This window comes from Marmota marmota, unplaced genomic scaffold, assembly GCF_001458135.2.
Source record: "Marmota marmota marmota unplaced genomic scaffold, marMar, whole genome shotgun sequence".
In the NCBI taxonomy this organism is placed as follows: Eukaryota; Metazoa; Chordata; class Mammalia; order Rodentia; family Sciuridae; genus Marmota; species Marmota marmota.
The window spans coordinates 40,178,116-40,197,464 of record NW_026000016.1 but is presented as its reverse complement, the minus strand read 5'-3'; the positions used below and the strand labels follow the sequence as shown (position 1 = coordinate 40,197,464).

General features: G+C 49.0%; 1 protein-coding gene across 3 annotated transcripts in view; it reads right to left on the bottom strand.

Annotated features, from left to right (window-relative positions):
* Rab7b (RAB7B, member RAS oncogene family) overlaps window positions 1-16,115 on the bottom strand; it is a 21,195-nt gene extending 5,080 nt beyond the window's left edge. The window contains exons 1-6 of one of the 3 annotated variants that reach the window (XM_015483754.2): window positions 15,914-16,114; window positions 10,294-10,409; window positions 9,971-10,039; window positions 9,339-9,465; window positions 8,427-8,642; window positions 1,500-1,625 (exon numbers count right to left, since the gene is read on the bottom strand). In XM_015483754.2, the coding sequence (XP_015339240.1) occupies window positions 1,500-1,625; window positions 8,427-8,642; window positions 9,339-9,465; window positions 9,971-10,023 (522 nt within the window). In that variant the 5' untranslated portion in view covers window positions 10,024-10,039; window positions 10,294-10,409; window positions 15,914-16,114. Of the gene's footprint in view, window positions 1-1,499; window positions 1,626-8,426; window positions 8,643-9,338; window positions 9,466-9,970; window positions 10,040-10,293; window positions 10,410-15,913 lie in introns of all 3 variants that reach the window. The other 2 variants (XM_015483753.2, XM_048809534.1) reach the window with 2 other exon arrangements.
* Between the last annotated feature and the right edge of the window lie 3,234 nt (window positions 16,116-19,349).

The window sequence follows — 19,349 nt, the reverse complement described above, 5'->3', positions numbered from 1 at the left end:
GCATAATTGTGGGGGACTAACATGGAATTGCTGACTTATTCTTTTGCCAAGGAAGGATGTTAAAAGGAACAAGCAGACAAGCTCCCATCTACTAATGGCACCACGTCATAACCCGTGGCACAGTAGGAAGGACATAATTGAACCCTAATTCAATAGGAAAGACATCATTTCAAGAATAAAGGACACTCTCTCCTCTAAAAGGACAGATGCTAACCACACAGGGACCCTGGCCGTGTGCTGATGGAAGCTTCCTTGTGACTTAGCGTTTGGTAATAACTGGAGCGATTGTGGCGTATTTATCCCAGGTCATGGTAGAAGGGAAGAGTTAGTGTTCCTGGGAATGGTGGGGACAGGTACACCTGCATGGTAGGAGCCAGCTGTCCCGACTGTGTACTAAAGTCACACGTTTTGACCGTGCACGACGAGGTGGACACCCGCTGCTTCCCTCTAACCAGAGAGAGCAAGGTTGGGAATGGGAGCACAAGCCAAGCCCTGGGGGAGTGGGGGTGGGGGGGGGGTGGGCAAAACCCCAGATCCGCGCAGCGCTGTGAGGGTGGCAAGCTCGCGCCTTCTCCCTGGGCAGCCGCTAGAAGTCGCTGCGGCCCCTCTCCACGGTGCACAGCCCCCAGCGGCCAGAGCGCTTCACTCCTGGACAGTAGGTAGCTCCGGGCCAGGCAAGCCCGTGGGGTCACCCACAACGACAGGATGATGGCAGATGCTTCCACTCATGGAAAGCCTCCAATCCCCCACCCGCATTTGCTCATTTCCTCCATTCCTCTCATTGCTGGGATTATCCTCTCCCTTCTTTTAAGAGGTCCAACTGATTAAAGGTGTCAGGCTCATCCAAAAAAGATAAGCCCCCACATCAAAGCAGCATTAAAATCCTGCTCCCGCTTCTAGGCAGCCTTTCAAGATCTCCCCTCCTCTCTCTGGCTCCCTGTCTCACGCGGGGGTTGTGGTGTGCCCTTCCCACTGAGCCAGGGCTGAACTGCAATTGCTTCTGTGGTGCCTAGCATGTATCCCACACTCAATGCATGCTTGTGCAGCCATCGCACCGCGGGGTCTGGGTCTGGTCATCTTTGGATTGGAGGATGTCAGCAGCTCTGCAGGCTGGGTATTCTGCTTGGATAAATGCCTGTCTCCATGGAGCTCCTGTCCCCCCCATGAGGATTGGTCTGGATAAACACTTCTCAAACGCTTTCTAAAATTAGAATCTTCAGGGGTAAGGCACAGGACTGGAATTTTCATATTCACTGCAAAGAATCTTGACAACCAGACTCTGGGGCCGCTGATGGCATATTCTGTTGCATTTTATGCCTCTAAAATTTGTGGTCCCTGAACTGTTGAGGCCACTTAGTGGATAATTCACCAAGATGATGAGCACGCTGTCACACACACATCCTCACCTGGACCAATATACTCTTTTCTCCTGGAAGCCCCTGGGATTGCTGAGCCTAGGGGCAGTCCTAGCCAGTGCCACCATCATGCCCCTCACTCACCCGCGACAGAGCCCGGCTAGCCAGCACCTCGAAGGCTTGCACCACATTGATGTCATTTTTGGCACTGACTTCAAAGTAGGGAATGTCCTTCTCTTTACACCAGCCTTGGACTACCTCCTGGGGCACCTAGGCAAGGAAGAAAAATGGTCACCATTCCTGTATCATTGCCACTGCCACTGCCATGAGCTAATATAAACCTCTCTTCTTCATAAATTACTTAGTCTCGCGCATTCTGCTATAGCAACAGAAAACGGACTGAGAGAGTCATTTCCCCATCTCCATCACATGACGCCTATTCCCACCATGGTTACGTCCCCAGCCTTGTCATACCATATTACCACCATCACTCTTATTTGTCAAGAACCTTCCACATGCCTATACCTACACATCTCAACAGAGATCTAGTTGAGATAGTTCTTATTAGTTCCATTTTACAGATGAGAAAATAGACCTTAGGAATGAAAAGCTTTGCTCAGAATCTATGTATCTGAGCAGGATTTGAACACAGGCCTGGCAGAATTGGAGTCCATTCATATGCTGCTTCCTAACATCTAAACCAGGAGCTTCTTCCTGTCATTGACTCCTTGTTTAGTCCTACGAGGGGAGATGGCCATAACAGACACAAGCCAGGAAGGGCAGGGAGGGAGGACTTCCTCTCCCCAACCCCCCTGCAGCTGAACAGACCGCTACTCAGGAGACCTGTTGCTGGGCAGGAACTCGGCTCCCTCCTGGCCCTTTTTCTCCAGGGTAGAGTTTGGGAACACTTAAAAAGCTCTGGGCCAGGCACCGTGTTAAGTACTTTATCATATTTTAACTCAGCTGATGCACTCACTCTCACTATGGAATGGTTATTATTACTCTACTTTATAGACAAGTACAATGAGGCTCAGAGAGGCCCAGAGACATGCCCCACATCACACAGCTGAGAAGGCACAGCTTGGATGCAATCCCAGCAAAGCATTCTCCTGGCACCTGAGCTGGCTTCTGCAGGACACTGCCTATGAATCCTGCTTCTCCTTTTCTGTTGCTCCCACTGGACTGTGGATTCCTTGAGCTCAGGGTCAGGACCCTTTTAGTGCTTGGCCTGGGACATAGGAAAAACATCTCCCAAATGCAATGGCTGATTAGAGTCTGGGGGTGTTGGAGGGGAAAATGTTCTGGCGGCACTTTGGATTACTTCCAAAGACAACCGGTACCACTGAGTTTGGTGATTCATTGGTTATTTGGGGGCGGGGAGATGAATACATTTTGGAGTGCTCACTGTGCCTAGTGATATATAACTGTTACTTCAATTCATTTAAGGGATCCAAGATCTCTTTCTTGGGGAGAAAGGACCGTTCTCTTGAACGCAGTGCAGGCAGGAAGAGATCCAATTGCCTCCTTCAGTCCTGTAGATTCTGGGAACGCCATGATGTCCACTGTCTCTTGGTCCTTGCTCCCCTAGACCCAGGAGTGGCAGTAGGTCTAGTGGCTCATGTTTTTCTTTTACAATGCTTCCGTTGTCCCCCGCATGGCCTTGGCACTGTGAGGCTTGTGACCCGAGACTGAAGGGTGACAACTGAGACCGGTGAAGCAGTCTGTTCTTTGGGTGCTGCCTGTCAGTCCCCCACGTACTGTTAACTTGAGCAGAGCAGGGGGAATCTCCAGGCCGTAGTCATGGCCTCTGATCTCCGAGCCTTTGGGAGGAGGAATGTTCTGTCCTCTGGGGCATAGATGCTCAAGGATCAAGAAACCAAGTGGTGACCAAGATCCCTCACAGCTCAGGGAAAACCCTCAACTATCTGGAGGAAGAATCAAGGCTGACTGAGCTGCGGGTTAGAATCATCCTCATCAGTGACATGCATGAGAATAAATGGTCATTAGAAATCAGCACACTAGCTGGGTACCATGGTGCACGCCTGTAATCTTAGCAACTCGGGAGGCTGAGACAGGAGGATTGTGAGTTCAAAGCCAGCCTCAGCAAAAGTGAGGCAGTAAGCAACTCAGTGAGACCCTGTCTCTAAATAAAATACAAAATAGGGCTGGGGATGTGGCTCAGTGGTCGAATGCCTCTGAGTTCAATCCCCAATATATCCCAACTCCCACCACAAAAGAGAAAAAAATCAATACACTGAACTTTGATTACATTTTAGGCGCTCAAAGGACTTTGTAACTTATAAAGCATTTGAAGGCAAAGTCTGGACTTCAACTTCTTACAGTTCCTTCCTTCTTTCAGTCCTGCCCCCTGCCCAGCCCCCCTCCCCCCAGGAGTTGAGCATTTAACTGGGCACAGGGTGGGAAATCAGGAGCTATTGTGAAGTTGAAATGAAATGAAAGTAAGGTGACTGTTTCTCCAGGAGGCAGTGGGATTCTTTATCTTTCATGGCATTAAAAGCAAAAGCTCAAGATGGGTGCCCAAGGTCTCCCAGTGACACATCAGGGAAGGCATGCTGGCAGTGGTAGCCCAGCCAGGACAGACATGTAATCTCATTTTCCCCTGCTCTTTCTCTGTTTTTGAGGAGTGATTGAATACAAACTTCAATGTACCACTGGAGATTATGTTGCAAAGTAATTTTTTTTAATCTCTCTCCAGGACTCCCCGCCCTCAGAGAGCTGGCCTGGGAAGGAAGCCACACAGACAGGGCTTTTCGGTTTTCTCTGCCAATTTCAGCCTCAGTTTCATATTTTTAAAGATTGTCTTATCTTTTATTTATGAAGTATATATTATTTATAACATTATTTATAACTTTGAAAATAAATTCCAAGTATGGTACTTGGGGACATGAGACACAGGAGAATTTTAGAAGAGCCACTTCCATTAATTTTCATTGTGGTGGACAACAGATGCTTAACAATTTTCTTTCTCTGTTGGGTTTTTGCTCATTCATTGGAGGACAAATGTTGGAAAAAATTAGTCCAGTCTGCATCATGTATTAATGATGCTTTTCCAACTCTTATGCACTTAAAAATGATGGAGAGCATAAATGCTAAAATTAGCAGGTCTAAAATTAATTAGTAAACCATCAAACTACTACTAAGAGTAAAAAAGACTATTTTTAGAAAACATGATCTTGATTATGTGGATTGATGGTAAGTCAGAGATTCCCTCCCTGAGTGCAGAGCAAAGGACTCACATCCCTGTTAATAAATTCCTTGCAGCGTATATATATATTTGCAGAGCTATTCTAATAAATTAATATATATATAAATATTTTTAATATTGCTTTTTGTAGAAGTAGTTGGAATTTTAAAAAGTTAAGTCAGTAATTTCTTTAGGATCATTCTGGCTACATGTAAAGCAAAACATATATATACACATGTTTTTATTGTGGTTAAATATACATAATATGTAATTTAACATTTTAGCCATTTTTAAGCATATAATTCGAGGGCATTTCTGTTGCCAGGCAACTGTTCCCACCACTTAGCTCTAGAACTTTCTCATCTTCTCAAAGCTAGCAACGTATTTTTAAATGTTATTTTCTTTTTATTAAGTAGGAAAAGATACTGTGTTTTCCAACTTGCCCCTTAGAGATAATAAGGAGGATAATAATCACAGAACTTTCTTTAATTCTCAAATAGCCTCAGGGAATTCATGTTCTGGCCTCTACTCCACAGAGGAAGAAGCTGGTAGGGGCCGGGGATGGGCATGGAGTGTGGCTAGCCAAGCTCTAAGCCACCATGTGCCTCCCAGGTATCTCCCTTTCAGCTGGTCCTCTCTACTTCCTCACACCCGGCCAGGGACTGGCAGGCCCCTGGCAGGGCTCCCAGCCTCCCCTCCTAGGTCTCTGGGTTAAAGTCCCTCTGCTCTCCCCCACCCACTTCTTCCTCTCCACTTCCCTATTGTCACTTCATTATCAATGAGCACTTCCTCTCCTCCAGTGTCTGCTACACACCTCCGTCCAGACCCTTCCCCTGGCCCAGCTGGTGGACTCTGGACTCCAGCACCCTCACTTTGCCTCCCTGTCTTGGCTGGCCTGGGTTTTTGGGGGGCTGCTGCTCCCCTTCTTGCTGTCTCCAATGATGCTAGACCCATAGCGCTCTTGACCATGGATGCTGAAGAGGGGACTGGCTTGCCTGGTGCCTCGTGGCTTCTTTCAATCCTTTCTTCTTCCTCTTTCTGCAAGCTCAACCCTCTCCCCTGTGATCTGCACCTGGCTTCCTCTCCTGCCAGGTACCCCTCGTTCACTGAACTCGTGAGATCTGCTGCAGCTTGTTCTACCCCGAGTGCATGGTTACCTTGGATTCCTTCTCCCCAGCAATCTCTCCACTTCAGCCTCTTCTTCCCAGAACCAGACCCTAGGCCTCTGTAAATATCAAAGCTTTTTGGCCTCTCATTCTTCCATGACCATAGTCTCCTTTCAACTCCTGTGTGCCCTCTCCGCTGTCCTGGTCTCCAGCCTCTGGCCCCCAGCCCTCAACCCTCCCCTTGTCCCTCTCCTTTCCCTCGTGGCTCCTCAGAGCCCTGTCACCTCTACCCTTTGACTGCTCTTGCTTGGAGAAGCCTCAGTCTCAGGTCCCTTCTTCCTGGCATTTACCCCAGGCAGGGCTGTTGAGAAAGAACACACCAGTGATTCCACTTCAAGTTCACGGTCTCCTGCTTGGCGAGCACTCACATCTGTTCTTGTCCTTGTCCTTGATGGGCTCCTCCTCTCATTTCTTTTAGGGACAACTGTTCAAGCTCTATGATTTCCTAAGGCTCTTACTTGGTTTCCTTCCTCTCATCAAAAGGTGGCACCTCTTACTTCACTGAGAAAAAGTCAGATTCTCAGCCTTGAACTCCCTGGACATTGAACCTTAAGACTCACAAACATATGAAACAAAATGTTAAAATGGATGTTTGTGGGGTGGCATGACCGCTTGATAGACATCAGACATGAAGTGAGTTGGGAGGCAGACCACCCCGGGGAACACACACATTTCCAAAAGCTCATAACCAAGGGTCTCTTTGTTGACACGAACGCTCATGGAATGGACATTGAAGAGGAGGATTAGAAAGGTTTCTTTTGGAGAAAGTTGTGTTGTGTGTGCAACTACCCCTGCCTCCCACAAAAGGGAGAACAGATAAGGCTCCACCTGGAGTCAAAAGATGGCTTTGTGGACCGTCACCAACACAGACCCTGGAGTTTGGTGGACACAGTGGACTGGATCTGAGATAGAAGATGACTGGGGTGGAGGGAAAACAAAGTCCCCGCAATGGAGCCGGAGTCACGCTGTGCCTTGAGGTGTGGCTCTACAAAGGGACAGCCCGGTTGGAGCTACCAAGAGGACTGTTTGAGGGAGGAGGTGACTCCAGTGGCTTGGGAGATGGCTGAAAGTCAGGAGTTGAGAAGGGACAGTGAAGTATTCCTGGAGAAGGCTTCTCAAGGACCCAAAGGAGTGACCCACAGAAGAAAGCTTGCCACCATCACGAGGCCCAAAGAGAACACAGAACCCTCTGGTGACAGTACCCATCAGATAAGACCTGCCCTGCTCTCCCGACCACACAGGGTCCGACACCTGTGATCTCAGCTAAGGGGGTGGGGTGTTGAGGCATAAGGTTGGCAATGAGACCCTCCCCTGCAGCTGTCCCAGTGGGGACAAAGAAAGGGAGCATCTTGCCTCTGCATGAACTTAGGGCTTTGTTAGTCAGAGACTGGATATTTGTGATGAGAGAACTGACACTGGGTTTCCAACGTGAAGTGACACAGAGCTGACGCCTTCTCGCTAGTGTTCCCAATATGGACTTCCCTTTAGAGCTTTCATTCTTATGTCTTCCACAGCCTGCTTGCCCTCCCCAGCTGCCTGGGGCTGTTCTCCACGTCCAAACCCACCATGCCTGCCTCTGGCACCAGAGATTCCCCCGTACGTGTGGCGGCTCCGTTGGAAGAAGCACCTTCTCCTGCCTCCTTCCATCCATCAACATACTTCATCGTGCCAAGTGATGCCTCTGACCTCCTATCACTTTTCTCTCTGAGCCATTGTGAAAACGGTTCCAACACGATGATTCACTTCCTCACTACCTTTCTCTATTTGAAACACCAAGAAAACTTATTTCCAACAGCTTTTTTTTTGGAGGGGGGAGGGTGGGGGTATTGGGGATGGAATTCAGGGGCACTTAACCACTGAGCCACATCCCCAGCCCTTTTTATATTTTATTTAGAGACAGAGTCTTTCTAAGTTGCTTAGGGACTCGCTAAGTTGCTGAGGCTGGCTTTGAACTCACGATCCTCCTGTCTCAGCCTCCCGAGTTGCTAGGATTACAAGTGTGCACCACTGAGCCCAGCTCAAACAGGTCTTTTGGGTGTCACTGGGACTTGGATTGGTGCAGAGCATCTTTAACAAATTAAGGCTACTTTTATTCTTTTTTCATGAGCAGGCTAGGATTAAAAGAGCTCTCCACTCAATGGCCCCATGATGGTCAATACCTACTCTCAGGGCCACTGTGATCATGAAGCAGTCCAGCTGTCAAGTGGTTAATCATGATGCTGAATGTTCCTATGATGATTAAAAAGTGGTTTCTTTTCCCGAAAACTTTCAGATCCAAGAATTTGTAACTGCAGACCCCCTACTTGACCATGGCAGAAATGCTGTTCTACAGGTTAATTCTATTTCCACTGAGACTCCCATTACATCTGAGGTCTTCAGCCCTTGATTCCCTGTGTCTAGACAGGATCACCTGCAGTTCTCAATTCACACCATGCTGTGTCTTCATCCTGGAACCCACATCTTCTAAGAAGCCTGTCCTCTATTCTGGACTTGGACAGATGCCCCTTCTTTGGCCTCTCCATTTCTCCAAGGTGTATCTCTATAATTGCATTCACCATCAATAACTGTTTTTTAAAGGGGCTGTATTCACTACTAAACTATGGAATTCTTGAAGTAGGGACTGCGCCTGATTCAGCTCTGCATGTGTGGGACACGTTGGGTGCTGATATAAAATTTGTTGAATGAATGGATGAACAATACCTTCCTGTCTTCCAGGTCAATTTTGTTCCCCAGCACCACCATGGGGTAGGACTGCTCCATAGGGATAATCTTGGCCAGAACGTCACCCCGCCAGATATCCAGGGCTTCAAAGGACTCCAGGTCGGTGACATCAAAAGCCAGGATACAGCCATCAGAGCCTTTGTAGAAGGTGGACACCATGGAGCGGAACCGCTCCTGACCGCCTGTGTCCCAGATCTGGAGGGGAAGAGCAGCGCCCCGTGGGGCTGTGGTGAGTGGCTGGAGGGAGGTACAGTCAGGTTACCTCATGCCAAACCTTCCTTTTCTGGGCAGAGAGGAAAGCCCCAGTTTACGTTCAGGTGTGTAGGGGCCTTTCACACACAGGTGACCTGAGCTTCTCGCCCTCGCACACTACAACACCTTTGCAAAAACATTTAACTCCTGGGAGAATTTTCACATCTGACCTCTCATTTTGCCTGTGGGTCATCAGGGCAGGCATTGGACTTAGAAACATGGACTTTAGGAGCGACTGGCCCAAGGCCACCACAAATTTTTCCAGGGAAATTTAGAAAAAAGGCATAAGGTCTCCTAAGAATTGAATTAGTCCTCTTCCTTCTAGATTAGGCACCAGCATCTTTTTTTTTTTCTTTGTCTACAAAGAGCCAGACAGTAAGTATTTTAGGCTCTGCAGGCCACACTCTCTCTGTTGCAATTACTCACTGTCATTGAGGTAGAAAAGACAGTAAGTAAACAAATGTATGTGGCTGTGTGCCCGTGAAGAGACCAGATCTGTCCCATGGGTTGAAGTTAGCTGTCTCTGCTCCAGGCCACTCTAACTCTGAGCTCACTTGGCTACACCTGGCTGTGCAGGGAGTGTTGGCGATTTTCAGGTGTATACACATTGAAGAGGGAAAGAGAGAATTGATTGCTCACCTGCAGCTTCAAAGTTGTGTCATCCAGCATGATGATCTTGGAGAGGATGCTGGCCCCCAGTGTGGTCTGGTATTCCTCATAAAATGTCTTGTGGACATATTGGTGAAGGAGGGAGGTCTTTCCCACTCTGAGGAAAAGCCCAACACATGTGAGCGCACACCTACAAACACACACACACCTGCCCAATGCCATTCTCAGAGATGTACCATCCCCTGATGTTGCTATCTCTCCCTGAGATTCTAGATTTCTATCATCTGTGGTTCAGGGACCGCACTTGGAGGAGCAAGAGACTGGGGAATGGTTTCTAGAAGTAGAAACCAAACAAAGGAAGCAGAGAGATCTGGAGAGAGCTGAAAATCCCCATAGCAACAGCCAGGTCCTTTCTGGGTGTGGCAGGTGGTGGGAGGGCAATTGCTGAATGTCTTGCCAGATCCTCGAAGCTGGTTACTATAGTGCTGGGACCAAACCCGCCAGCTTTTTCTCCTAACTCAGCTTCCTTCCTTGAGGTGGGTGCACTTCTCTGTCACCCACCTCCAGGGACCCTGGGCGTGGGTGGGAGCACATCACAGAGGCCCCACTGCCCTGGCAAGGCTGCTTCCAGAATCCCAGACCCCGAGCTCAGCTTGGCTTACCCAAGTGCTCCGACAATGATGAGCTTCAAGTCCACCTTCTTCCGGGGATTCATGAAGTGGCTTCAGAACCTGTAGGAAAGAGGTCAGAGGTCATCTACATGCTGGCCAGTGTCTCCTGAGACCACTGACACAGAGGCTGGTCTCTGCTTTGCTCTCCCCTTTTCAATGTGCAGATCTCTGCACTGGGCCCAGGACGGAGGCAGGGCTGTTCTCTGAAAGAGGCATATGAGTTAGGAACCCTTACACTTCTTTCCTCATTTCCTTAGAGGCCTCCCCACAAGGTTGGAGGGGCTGTGAACCCTCAGGAGAGACAAATCACTCACCCTGGAAGGAGGAAGGCAACCCTGCTCCGAGAGGCAGCTTAGAGTGCCAAGAAGGCAGGACAGGGGTGAACAGAGGCCTCACAGACAGTCAAGCCTGGAGCCAGCGATGGAGGGCACTGTGGGAAGAGGAGATGGGGTGGGCAGGACAAGGGATCCATTGTCAGCACTGCTCAGAGGCTTTGAATGGAAGACCATCCCTTCCCAAGCCCGAGGTGAGGCTACAATTGCAGAATCAAAAGACTCTTCTCTACTGCAGCTGGTGGGGGGTGAGGTTGGTAGATGTTACTGGAAAGCTACTTGGCAACAAGCATTGAAAGCCTTAAAAACGTCCCAGACCTCCACTTCTAGGAATCTGTTCCAAGGAAATAACCAGAAACGTGAGCAGAGACCCTAGTTCAAGAATGTTCTCCATGGTGTTCTACACATTTAACGATAAAGAAGTAGTTAAATCACAGCACACCATGAACTAATAAGCTGTCATTAAAATGGAGTTTTGAGCATCTTATGGTAAATGCCTATGTCCTAGGTTCTAAAAAGAAAACAGAGGATGCTAAGTTGTACATATAACATCACTCTAAATAGTATGAACTGATATTAAAGTTGAATTAGTAAAACATCCTTTTTTTTTTTTTCCTTTCTGTTGAACTGCTGAGGATTGGAGCTGGGGTCTTGCAAATGCTAGGCGAGTGCTCTACTCCTGAGCTATGCCCCCACCTCTCAACTTATTGTTTTGAAAAGCAACATGAACGCATTATGAAATGGCTAACTCCAACTAACGAACACAGGCTCTGCCGTTTTCTTGTGATGAGAACATTTAACAAAGTCCCGTGCTAGACCCTGGGAGCAGCACAAGATGAAGCACGCAGGACACCTCTGCAGGGAGACGCTAGGTTAGAAGGCACAGGGCCAAGGGACACAGGAGAAAGTGAACAGTCCCTGAGAGACACAGGGAAAGTATGGTGGAAACTCAATCGAACCAGGCCCTGAAGAAATGAGGCATGTGGTTGGAGGCGCTGTTTCCTGGGGAGGGGATGACGAAGTAGGCCAAACCCTGGAAAGGTTGAATGGAGACAGCGCTGAGTTGCTTCAGGGAGAGGGAGGAAGCCTGGAGAGGAAGCAAGATGGGCCGTGCGTAGGCCACACTTATTCATTCATTCATTCAGTAAATATTTCCGATCCTTCTGACCTGTAGGGGAAGGGAATGAACCCTGGCTGGCATTTTGCAATGGTGTCACTGCCCACAAGGGAAACCAGCCAAGGGAGACAGTGACTCAGAAGCTCCTAAAAGGCGCGGATCTCTAAGCATCCATGGCCACTTTGGAAGGGGACAGCATGCCAACTCAGCTTGGAACACCAATGTGATGCCTTAGGAAAGGGAGTCAGAACAAAAGGGAGGAAGGAAGAAGGGGTGAAAGAAGTGGCAGTGGCTGAGCACTTGCAGAGAGGGCTCTCTGAGGAGCTCCACAGATGCAGGAGGTCCTCACTCCAAGAAGTGAGGCCTTGTCACTCATCCAAGGCCCCAAGGTAGTAAACAGATGAGTTCATGTTCCGGTCAAAGGCCAGAGGAGGAGTTTTTAACACTCTGTTGCCATCAGATCCTCTGAGTTCAAGCCCATGGAATCTGTGTGCACAGGAATCCAGAGCACTGAGCTCAGGTTTGGTGACCTCCACAAAGCCCCAGGAGAACAAGAGGAGACAGAGGGAGCCAAAATGACAAAGAAGCACAGAGGGCAGAAAGGGAACTGAGACTGCAGAATAGGACCTACCACTGGGATGCAAACTCATCGTGCTGAGGCCGAGGGGACACTGTAAGAGTCATGCACGTTGCCCGAGTATGTCTCATACTACAGGCTAATGGTTACTGACAGCTGAGAGCTTTAAGAATATGCAAATAAGCAATATGCATATTGTGTGAGGGTAAAATGAATGAATTCATCATTATAATACACTGAACACATTATATGTTATTATGATACCTTTAGTGGCACAAATGAAGGGCTCAAGAAATTGTTAGCTGTTTTATTGGCTACAAAACCAGCCTGTTAGATTGACATTATTATTATCATCTCTGTTTTACCATCTCTTTTTCATCTTTACTGAAGAAGCAGACATTTATGGAACTTAAACAGCTCATGCCTGCAGACATAAAGCCTACAGCGCAGAGTCTGGATCTGGAGCCAGGATTTGAATCCACGTCTATTTCCAGATACCACGCCTTGCCCTGCCTCTTTTCCCTCCCCTTCCCTTCCTTTAGACGGAGTCTCACTAAGTTGCCCAGGCTGGCCTCAAACTCCTGGTCCTCCTGATTCAGCCTCCTGAGTTTCAGCTTCCTGAGTTGCTGGGATTACAGGTGTGTGTCCCACAGCACCCTGCTAAAGACTTTGCCCTTGACTGGAAGAGTCTACTGCCCAGCTGCAAAACTAGAATGAGAAGTATACACCTTGCCCTTGGTGCCCCTGAATTATAATCTAAATGTCCATAAAGAGAGCCTTTCCACATAAATTCAAATTGGAATACCAGGCAGTTTTAAAAAGAAGTGATAAAGTGGAAAGATACACATGGTTATTTTAGTAGGGAAAAAACTGAACATTTTGTATAGTTTGATTGCAATTGTACAAAAACAACAACACTTATGTGTGACTATATGTTTAACATTGCACATATGTTTATCCTGTAAACATGGAATGTATGGAAAGACACACCACATGATTAATAAGAGGGCTGGAGAAAGGCAGATTAGATGCTAAGAGTCATCATTTTATTTTATATTTCATGTATGTCTGGTTTTAAAATTTGTCCCACAAGCCTAAATTATTTCTGAACACATAATACATTATTATGAGGTCTTCCCTTTGGGTTTTTTTTCTGTAGTTAAAACTATAAGGTAAAGTAACCTCTCTTTTAAAAAGAACTGATGGCAGCCCAAAGTCAATTCAGAGTGACTTCCTAAAAGGATGAGTCATTCTGACGGCTGGGGCAGGAGAAAGTCTGCCTGGTACCATGGAGTGATCATGAGTTTGGGGGTCAGAGCTCTCATCCCATCCCCGCACATCTGTGACCTAGACTGAGTTGCTTAATCTTGGGGAGTGTGTTCCCTCATGGGTAAACAAGAGGAGACAGAGACATCTCATGGCTGTGGCTTCTTCTGAAGGTGGCATGTGACACATTCTTATAACAGGCTTCTCAAGTTGGGAAAGATCCAGATAAATGTTTAACAACTGGAAGAAGGAGGGGGATTTGCAGAGGCCAGATGTGCAGTCTTGCCATTTGCTGCGGTATAAATTTGCCCACCAAGGCTGATTTCAAGCTACCGGGTGGCACCTGCCCACCACAGCAAGGACCTTAAAGGTCATTGAATCCCATCTCCCGCTGGTGCTTGAGCCACATGTATGAAAACACAGAGCCAGCCCTGTCCCATGGAGCTTCCGCTAGGGTTGGATGTCTCCTGGGGCCACACAAAAAAGGCTTGATTCCTTTGCCACGTGCCAGCTCTTCGTAGAGTTGAGGTCTTTCCTTTGGATTTTATTTTATTTTATTTTTTTGCGTCTTTTTTTCTACTCATCCTTGTAACTTGCCTTGTCTTATGAGCTCCCCTCCCACTCCACCACCCTGCCCCTCCCCCATGTGCCTTCGAAATGTACCACTGCTGCAGGTCCCCCCACGCCACTTCCCCGAGGGCTGACATCTGCTGAGGCTGCTAGTTAAAAATAGCCTGGTTCTGTGGTCCAGGATCAGCAGCAGCAACAGGAGAGTGACGGGGAATGACTCATTGTAAGAGAGTGACTGTCACTGGCTCAGGGTAGGCACCAGGGTTCTCCCTGGGAGCACAGGCTTCAGACAGTGGCTGAGATCCCTTTCCGTGTCCTCTCTACTCTGCCATTGGGCTAGGCTGTTGGCCATAGTTGTCCTTTTAAGCTTCTTCCTGCCCACATGGCTGACTCAGATGCTCCAGAGCAGGACACTGTCCCAGAGGCCAGGCTGAGTCATCCTCCCTGTTAAGTAACAGCAAGGAGCAGGCGTGGAGTGTGGGACTTGCCTGTAGCCAGCCCAGGTCCACACAGGGAGGACTCACTCCCCATCTAATGTGACCAGCCCTTCTCCCCCTCTTGCCTGGCAGCACTTCCAAGCCTGAGCCAGGCCCGGCCCACGTGCCCAAGCTACAGCATGGCTATGTCCCTGCGAAGCAAGAGAGACTGAGTGATTGCCGAGCCCTGGGGTCCAGGAAGAGTCCTTCAAGAACTCTAAACCTTCTCCATTCTCGCCTTCCCACTGCCCTTCTCTCCCTCCTCCACTGGTCCCAGCCAGAACCCAGGCGCAGTCTCCTGCCTCAGGTGTTAGGTGAGGTGTCCTCTGTTGACCAAGAGACCAGGGACCTGGGGCAGTCTCCGCCCCCAGCATGTGCTCTTCCTCAGCTTCTTGTCCTGCTCTTTAGTACCACTCCTCCCATCCCACACCTCGGAAAATGGCAAATATCCACCTAAAAATTATGGAGTCAAGTCTGGAAGAAGGGAAGGGATTTGCAGAGGCCAGATGTCCAGTCTTGCCATTTGCTATGGTATAAATTTGCTGTCTGTGAAAAGAGGCTGTCTAGGGAGCCCGAGGCTTTGCTGCCTCCCAGGAATGAAACTCAGCCGTAAACACCCAAATCCCAGCAGGTCCAGACCTGTTCCCTCTGGGAAGTGCACCCATAGCCCTGGTTTCAGGAAGCTCAGCATTTCTGTCCTTTAAGTTGTCTGAATGTATTGGTCCTATCTCCCCAAGTAGATGGTGTACCCATCTGATATAGGGCATATAGAGGCTTCCATAAGCACCCCTCCATTCACCCGTCCTCCATCCAACCCCCAAGCCACCCAGCCATCCACTCAGTGAGCACATGTAGTGCGTCCCTATTATGCACCAGCATAATGTAGGTCTGAGTATATTGATAAGGACCTTTGTGGTGGGGGGTTGATCGGTAGGCCCCATGAAACTATTTCTATGAATACATAATGCCTAGCAATTATACAGCACTTGCAGTTTAAAAAAAACTGTGATACCCCGGTGGATTCCTGGGTCAAGGACTGGTTGGTGGCAAGCTGGACTCAGATCTGTCTCTGTTCATCGGCTCACCTAGCAGTGCAGCCCTTTGCCAGGAAGCATGTTTCTGATTTAGAACAAGAGATAATTTCCTATTTCTGGGAACTCAGCTTTCCCTGATGAGATCCTCTGACCCACCCAGCTCCATGCCAGAAGGAACCCTGTCCAGGTGGCAAGGGGACTCTAGGTGTGACAGGACCCAGTCCTCTTGGAGGGCTCCAGTTCCCTGCAGGCCCTGCAGGTTTGGAGCAACAGCACCACCCTCTACTGACTCAGCCAGCTGTGGCAGCTGCCAGGCATGCCGGCCCTTGCGTATCCCCCAGCAGGGCCCCAGTTCCCCGGGAGGGTGGGGAAGTCCTTTCTTGCCACCACGCCCAGTCATTTCCCCAGGATGGGGGTCTTTGGGCTGGATGTAAATCTGCAGCTGCCAGATTCTAGGCCTCCTCCTTGTACCCTCTACCTCTACTCCTCCCCTCAACACCCAAATAGCTCTGGGGGCTGCTGGACAGACAGAAGGATAGAGACAAGTTTCCAGGGCACTTACAGCTGAGGCTGTAGCACTTGGCTTCTGAGGGCAGGTGGGTGCTGTCTCTGAGTCTGGAGGTCTCTTCTTGGAGCAAAGGTCTCAGCTGAGCCAGAGAATTAAACGGCTTTGGGAACCTGAAAGACTTTGTTAGCCAGCTACTTCCCTCCGAGTTTTCCTCCTCTCCCTCTGCGCACAGACTTGGGAAAGTTGCAAAAGAGGCTGGGCTGGGTGACCTCAGCTGCGTGGGTGGAGGGGGTGGGGTGGAATGGGAAATCCAGGCTTCCGAGCTGACTGGACTTGGGGCCCCTAGAGAGTACAGTTTATAGGACTCTGGCCCAGAGGGGTAAGGAATGGGAGGCTTGAGCTTTTGGGCCAGAGGGGCTGCAAGGTGACATGCTCTGTTTGTGGAGGTTGGTTTTAGGAACTTCTGCCTCTGCTGCTGGAAGCCACCCAGTAAAGGGGCCCTTTTGTAAAAGTTTTCAATACACGTGTGTAGTAGATTCAGTCCTTCTATCAGCCTGCTGGGCCTCGCCCCTTGTCCTTACCCAGTTCAGTGCACATATGCACACCAGACCCCCAACACCCCCGTCTATATCCCCCACCCTAGACACACATACCGTATACCCCTCACACACACACACACCCTTCACACACAATACTACATACACTTCCACCTCCTCCCACACCATATGCATACCCTATTTCATACACACACACTCTCTATTCACACATATACACGTGAAATCCCCCCATCGTACACCCCCACACAACATATGCACACTACATACATCCTCACTCCTCACACCACACTCATCCACCCACAGACTCACACACATACTCTATATCATGCAGATACACCACACCCTCCCCCATCCATATAGTACCACTATAACACACGATATGTACACACACCACACATATCCCAGCCCACATGCACATGCACATACCACACCACTCCAGGCTTGTGAGATGTGAGACAAGCCCTGGCAGATCCGGGGCCTCTTGGGTGAGCATGCATGAGCCAACCTGAAGTACTTAGGAAACTAGAGCAATTTCAAATGGTGCTAGCGTGAGACTAATTTGGGCATCTCTTTGAGCTGCCTGGAATTGTGCCTTGGGTAACTATGGCTGGCAGATGAAAGGGGGATGAAGTGAGTTTGGACATGCCTGGTTTAAGTGGATCAGCAGATCTCAAGAGAATCCCCTCAACATGTCTAATACATTTGATGCCTCATCCATCCCTACATTCCTTCTGAGGTAGGATTTCATCTTCCTGTGGGTCTGTTCCTTTGTTTAATATCCTCCCTGTCAAAAGTTCTTTCTTATGCCCCCTAGAAGTCCTAAAGCTGCTTTATTACCACTTTCTGTATCTAATCTGGCCACAGCCTAAACCTTTCTCAAGGGTGAGTATCCCCAAATCCCTGCTCGGCCTTTCACTGTGCCAGGTTCAGGCTCTGCTCAGCAGTTTGGGATGGAACAAAAGTTGAAATCATTTCTTTGTAACAATTAGCAAACATGCCTGGAGGGAGGATGTAATAATGTCTCTGAAGCATAATTCTGGACAGGATACAGTGGAAGATGGAAAGAATTCCAGAGCTTGTTAATCCCGAATGTTCTACTTTGGTTACTCCGCAAAGGGAGCATCAACCCACCCCCCGACAACCACTGATTGATGACTGCTGATTTGTTCTTAAATTGTTGCCCTTCAGAGAGATGGGGGTGGGGAGAGCACGAGAGCACCCAGAGAGGTACAGTGGCACAGAAAGTTGCCGTGGGGCCCCTGCTGAGGGTGCTTGGGTATGGAGGTGAACTGTGCTCACCTGGTCTTTTACAGTCTCTGAGCATAGGACTGAAACTCAGGGCCCATTTGCAGAACTGTCCCCAACACCTTTGAAAACCAAGTCACCAGCCACATCAGCCTCTAACTCCTGCTTCCTCCAACCCTGTGGATCAAAAGTCAGCAGCTTCCCTTCCCTTCCCCTGACATGTGCTACAGTGGAGAATGAGGCCCAGCCTCTGCCCTGCGGTGGAGGCCTGAGGCTGCACCACTGAACCCTGTCCTCCCTCCCGCTGCATGCATCCACTCAGAGATCTGAGCAGGTCAGAGTCTTTGGGAGATGTAAGAGTGGACATTTGCATTTTGATCAGTGGAAATAAGACATGGAGCAAACAAGAAATACAGCTGCTGGGTGTAGTGGTGCACACCTGTAATCCCAGAGGCTTGAGAGGCTGAGGCAGGAGAATCACGACTTCAAGACAGCCTCAGCAACTTAGTGACACCCTAAGCAACTTAGGGAGACTCTGGCTCTAAATAAAAACATAAAAAGGCCTGGGGATGTGGCTCAGTGGGTAAGCACCTCTGGGTTAATTCCCAGTACCAAAAAGAAAGAAAAGAAATGAAAAGAAATCTTAGGATTTTGAGGAAGAAGAAGTTCATCCTAGTTGGGGAAACCAAAGAGGGCATTATGGTGGGAAGGAATTGGAACTGGAGCTGCAGGGATGTAGAGCTATGAGCACACATGCCACTGTGCACGAGGTACAGAGGAGGCAGGCAGGCTCCACATAAAGGGAAGCGATCCCGGGTGGGTGAGATGCTGCGCCTGTGGTTGGCAGAAGAGAGAGCACACAGGTAGCCACCTAGTCCCAGCCGACCACCTCCCCAGCGTGGCCTGGTTCTTCACTGCTCTGAGCCTAACATCTTAACCCTCATGGAGAAGGGGCCACTCTGGGGAATGGACTGCATCTCTAGCAAGCAGAGAAGATTCCTGGGGCAAAGTGCAAGTGAGGAGATGGGGAAGGCGTGCTTCGGCTCTGGTGGCCCAGAATGGAGGAGTGAGGTCAAACTGAGGCAAGGCTCTAGAGAGCCCCACAAGTCCTGTCAGCTGGGATGTCATTTGACACCTAGCGAGGAGCCACTGGGAAGTGTGGAGCAGGGGAAGATGGGATTAGAGCTGGGCTTCAGTAATATTGATCAATCAGGCCCTAGTGTGTAGACATGGACGTGAGGCTGGAATCAGAGCACCCGTTAGAATGTTCTTGAAATATTTCTGGTGAAAAGCAATGCCTAAGGGGGGGGACAGGGACAAAGAACAAGTCATAGAAGTTTTTTTTTTTTTTGGTGACCAAGCCAGTGGGGTCATTGTGAAGACAGAAGTCACCACCTGGTTTGGACACTCAGTAGATGTGTGATGATGTCATTGCTTTTGTCCTCAGGCTTCCTGATTCAGACTCAAAGCAACACTCAAAAAGTCTTTTTATCTAGAGCCTTCTGCCTTTTCTAGGATTCACCCTGAGACTGAGAGACTGTACCCTGATGAATACAGGCACAGAAGCTAGTTCGATGGTGGCAATGACTCTTCACCATGATCCCACAAAGTGCTTCCTGTTATCAGGCCCATCCAACGACCGAGCAAACTGAGGTGTTCCCTCAACTAGCGCTGGGAGTCAAGTCCAG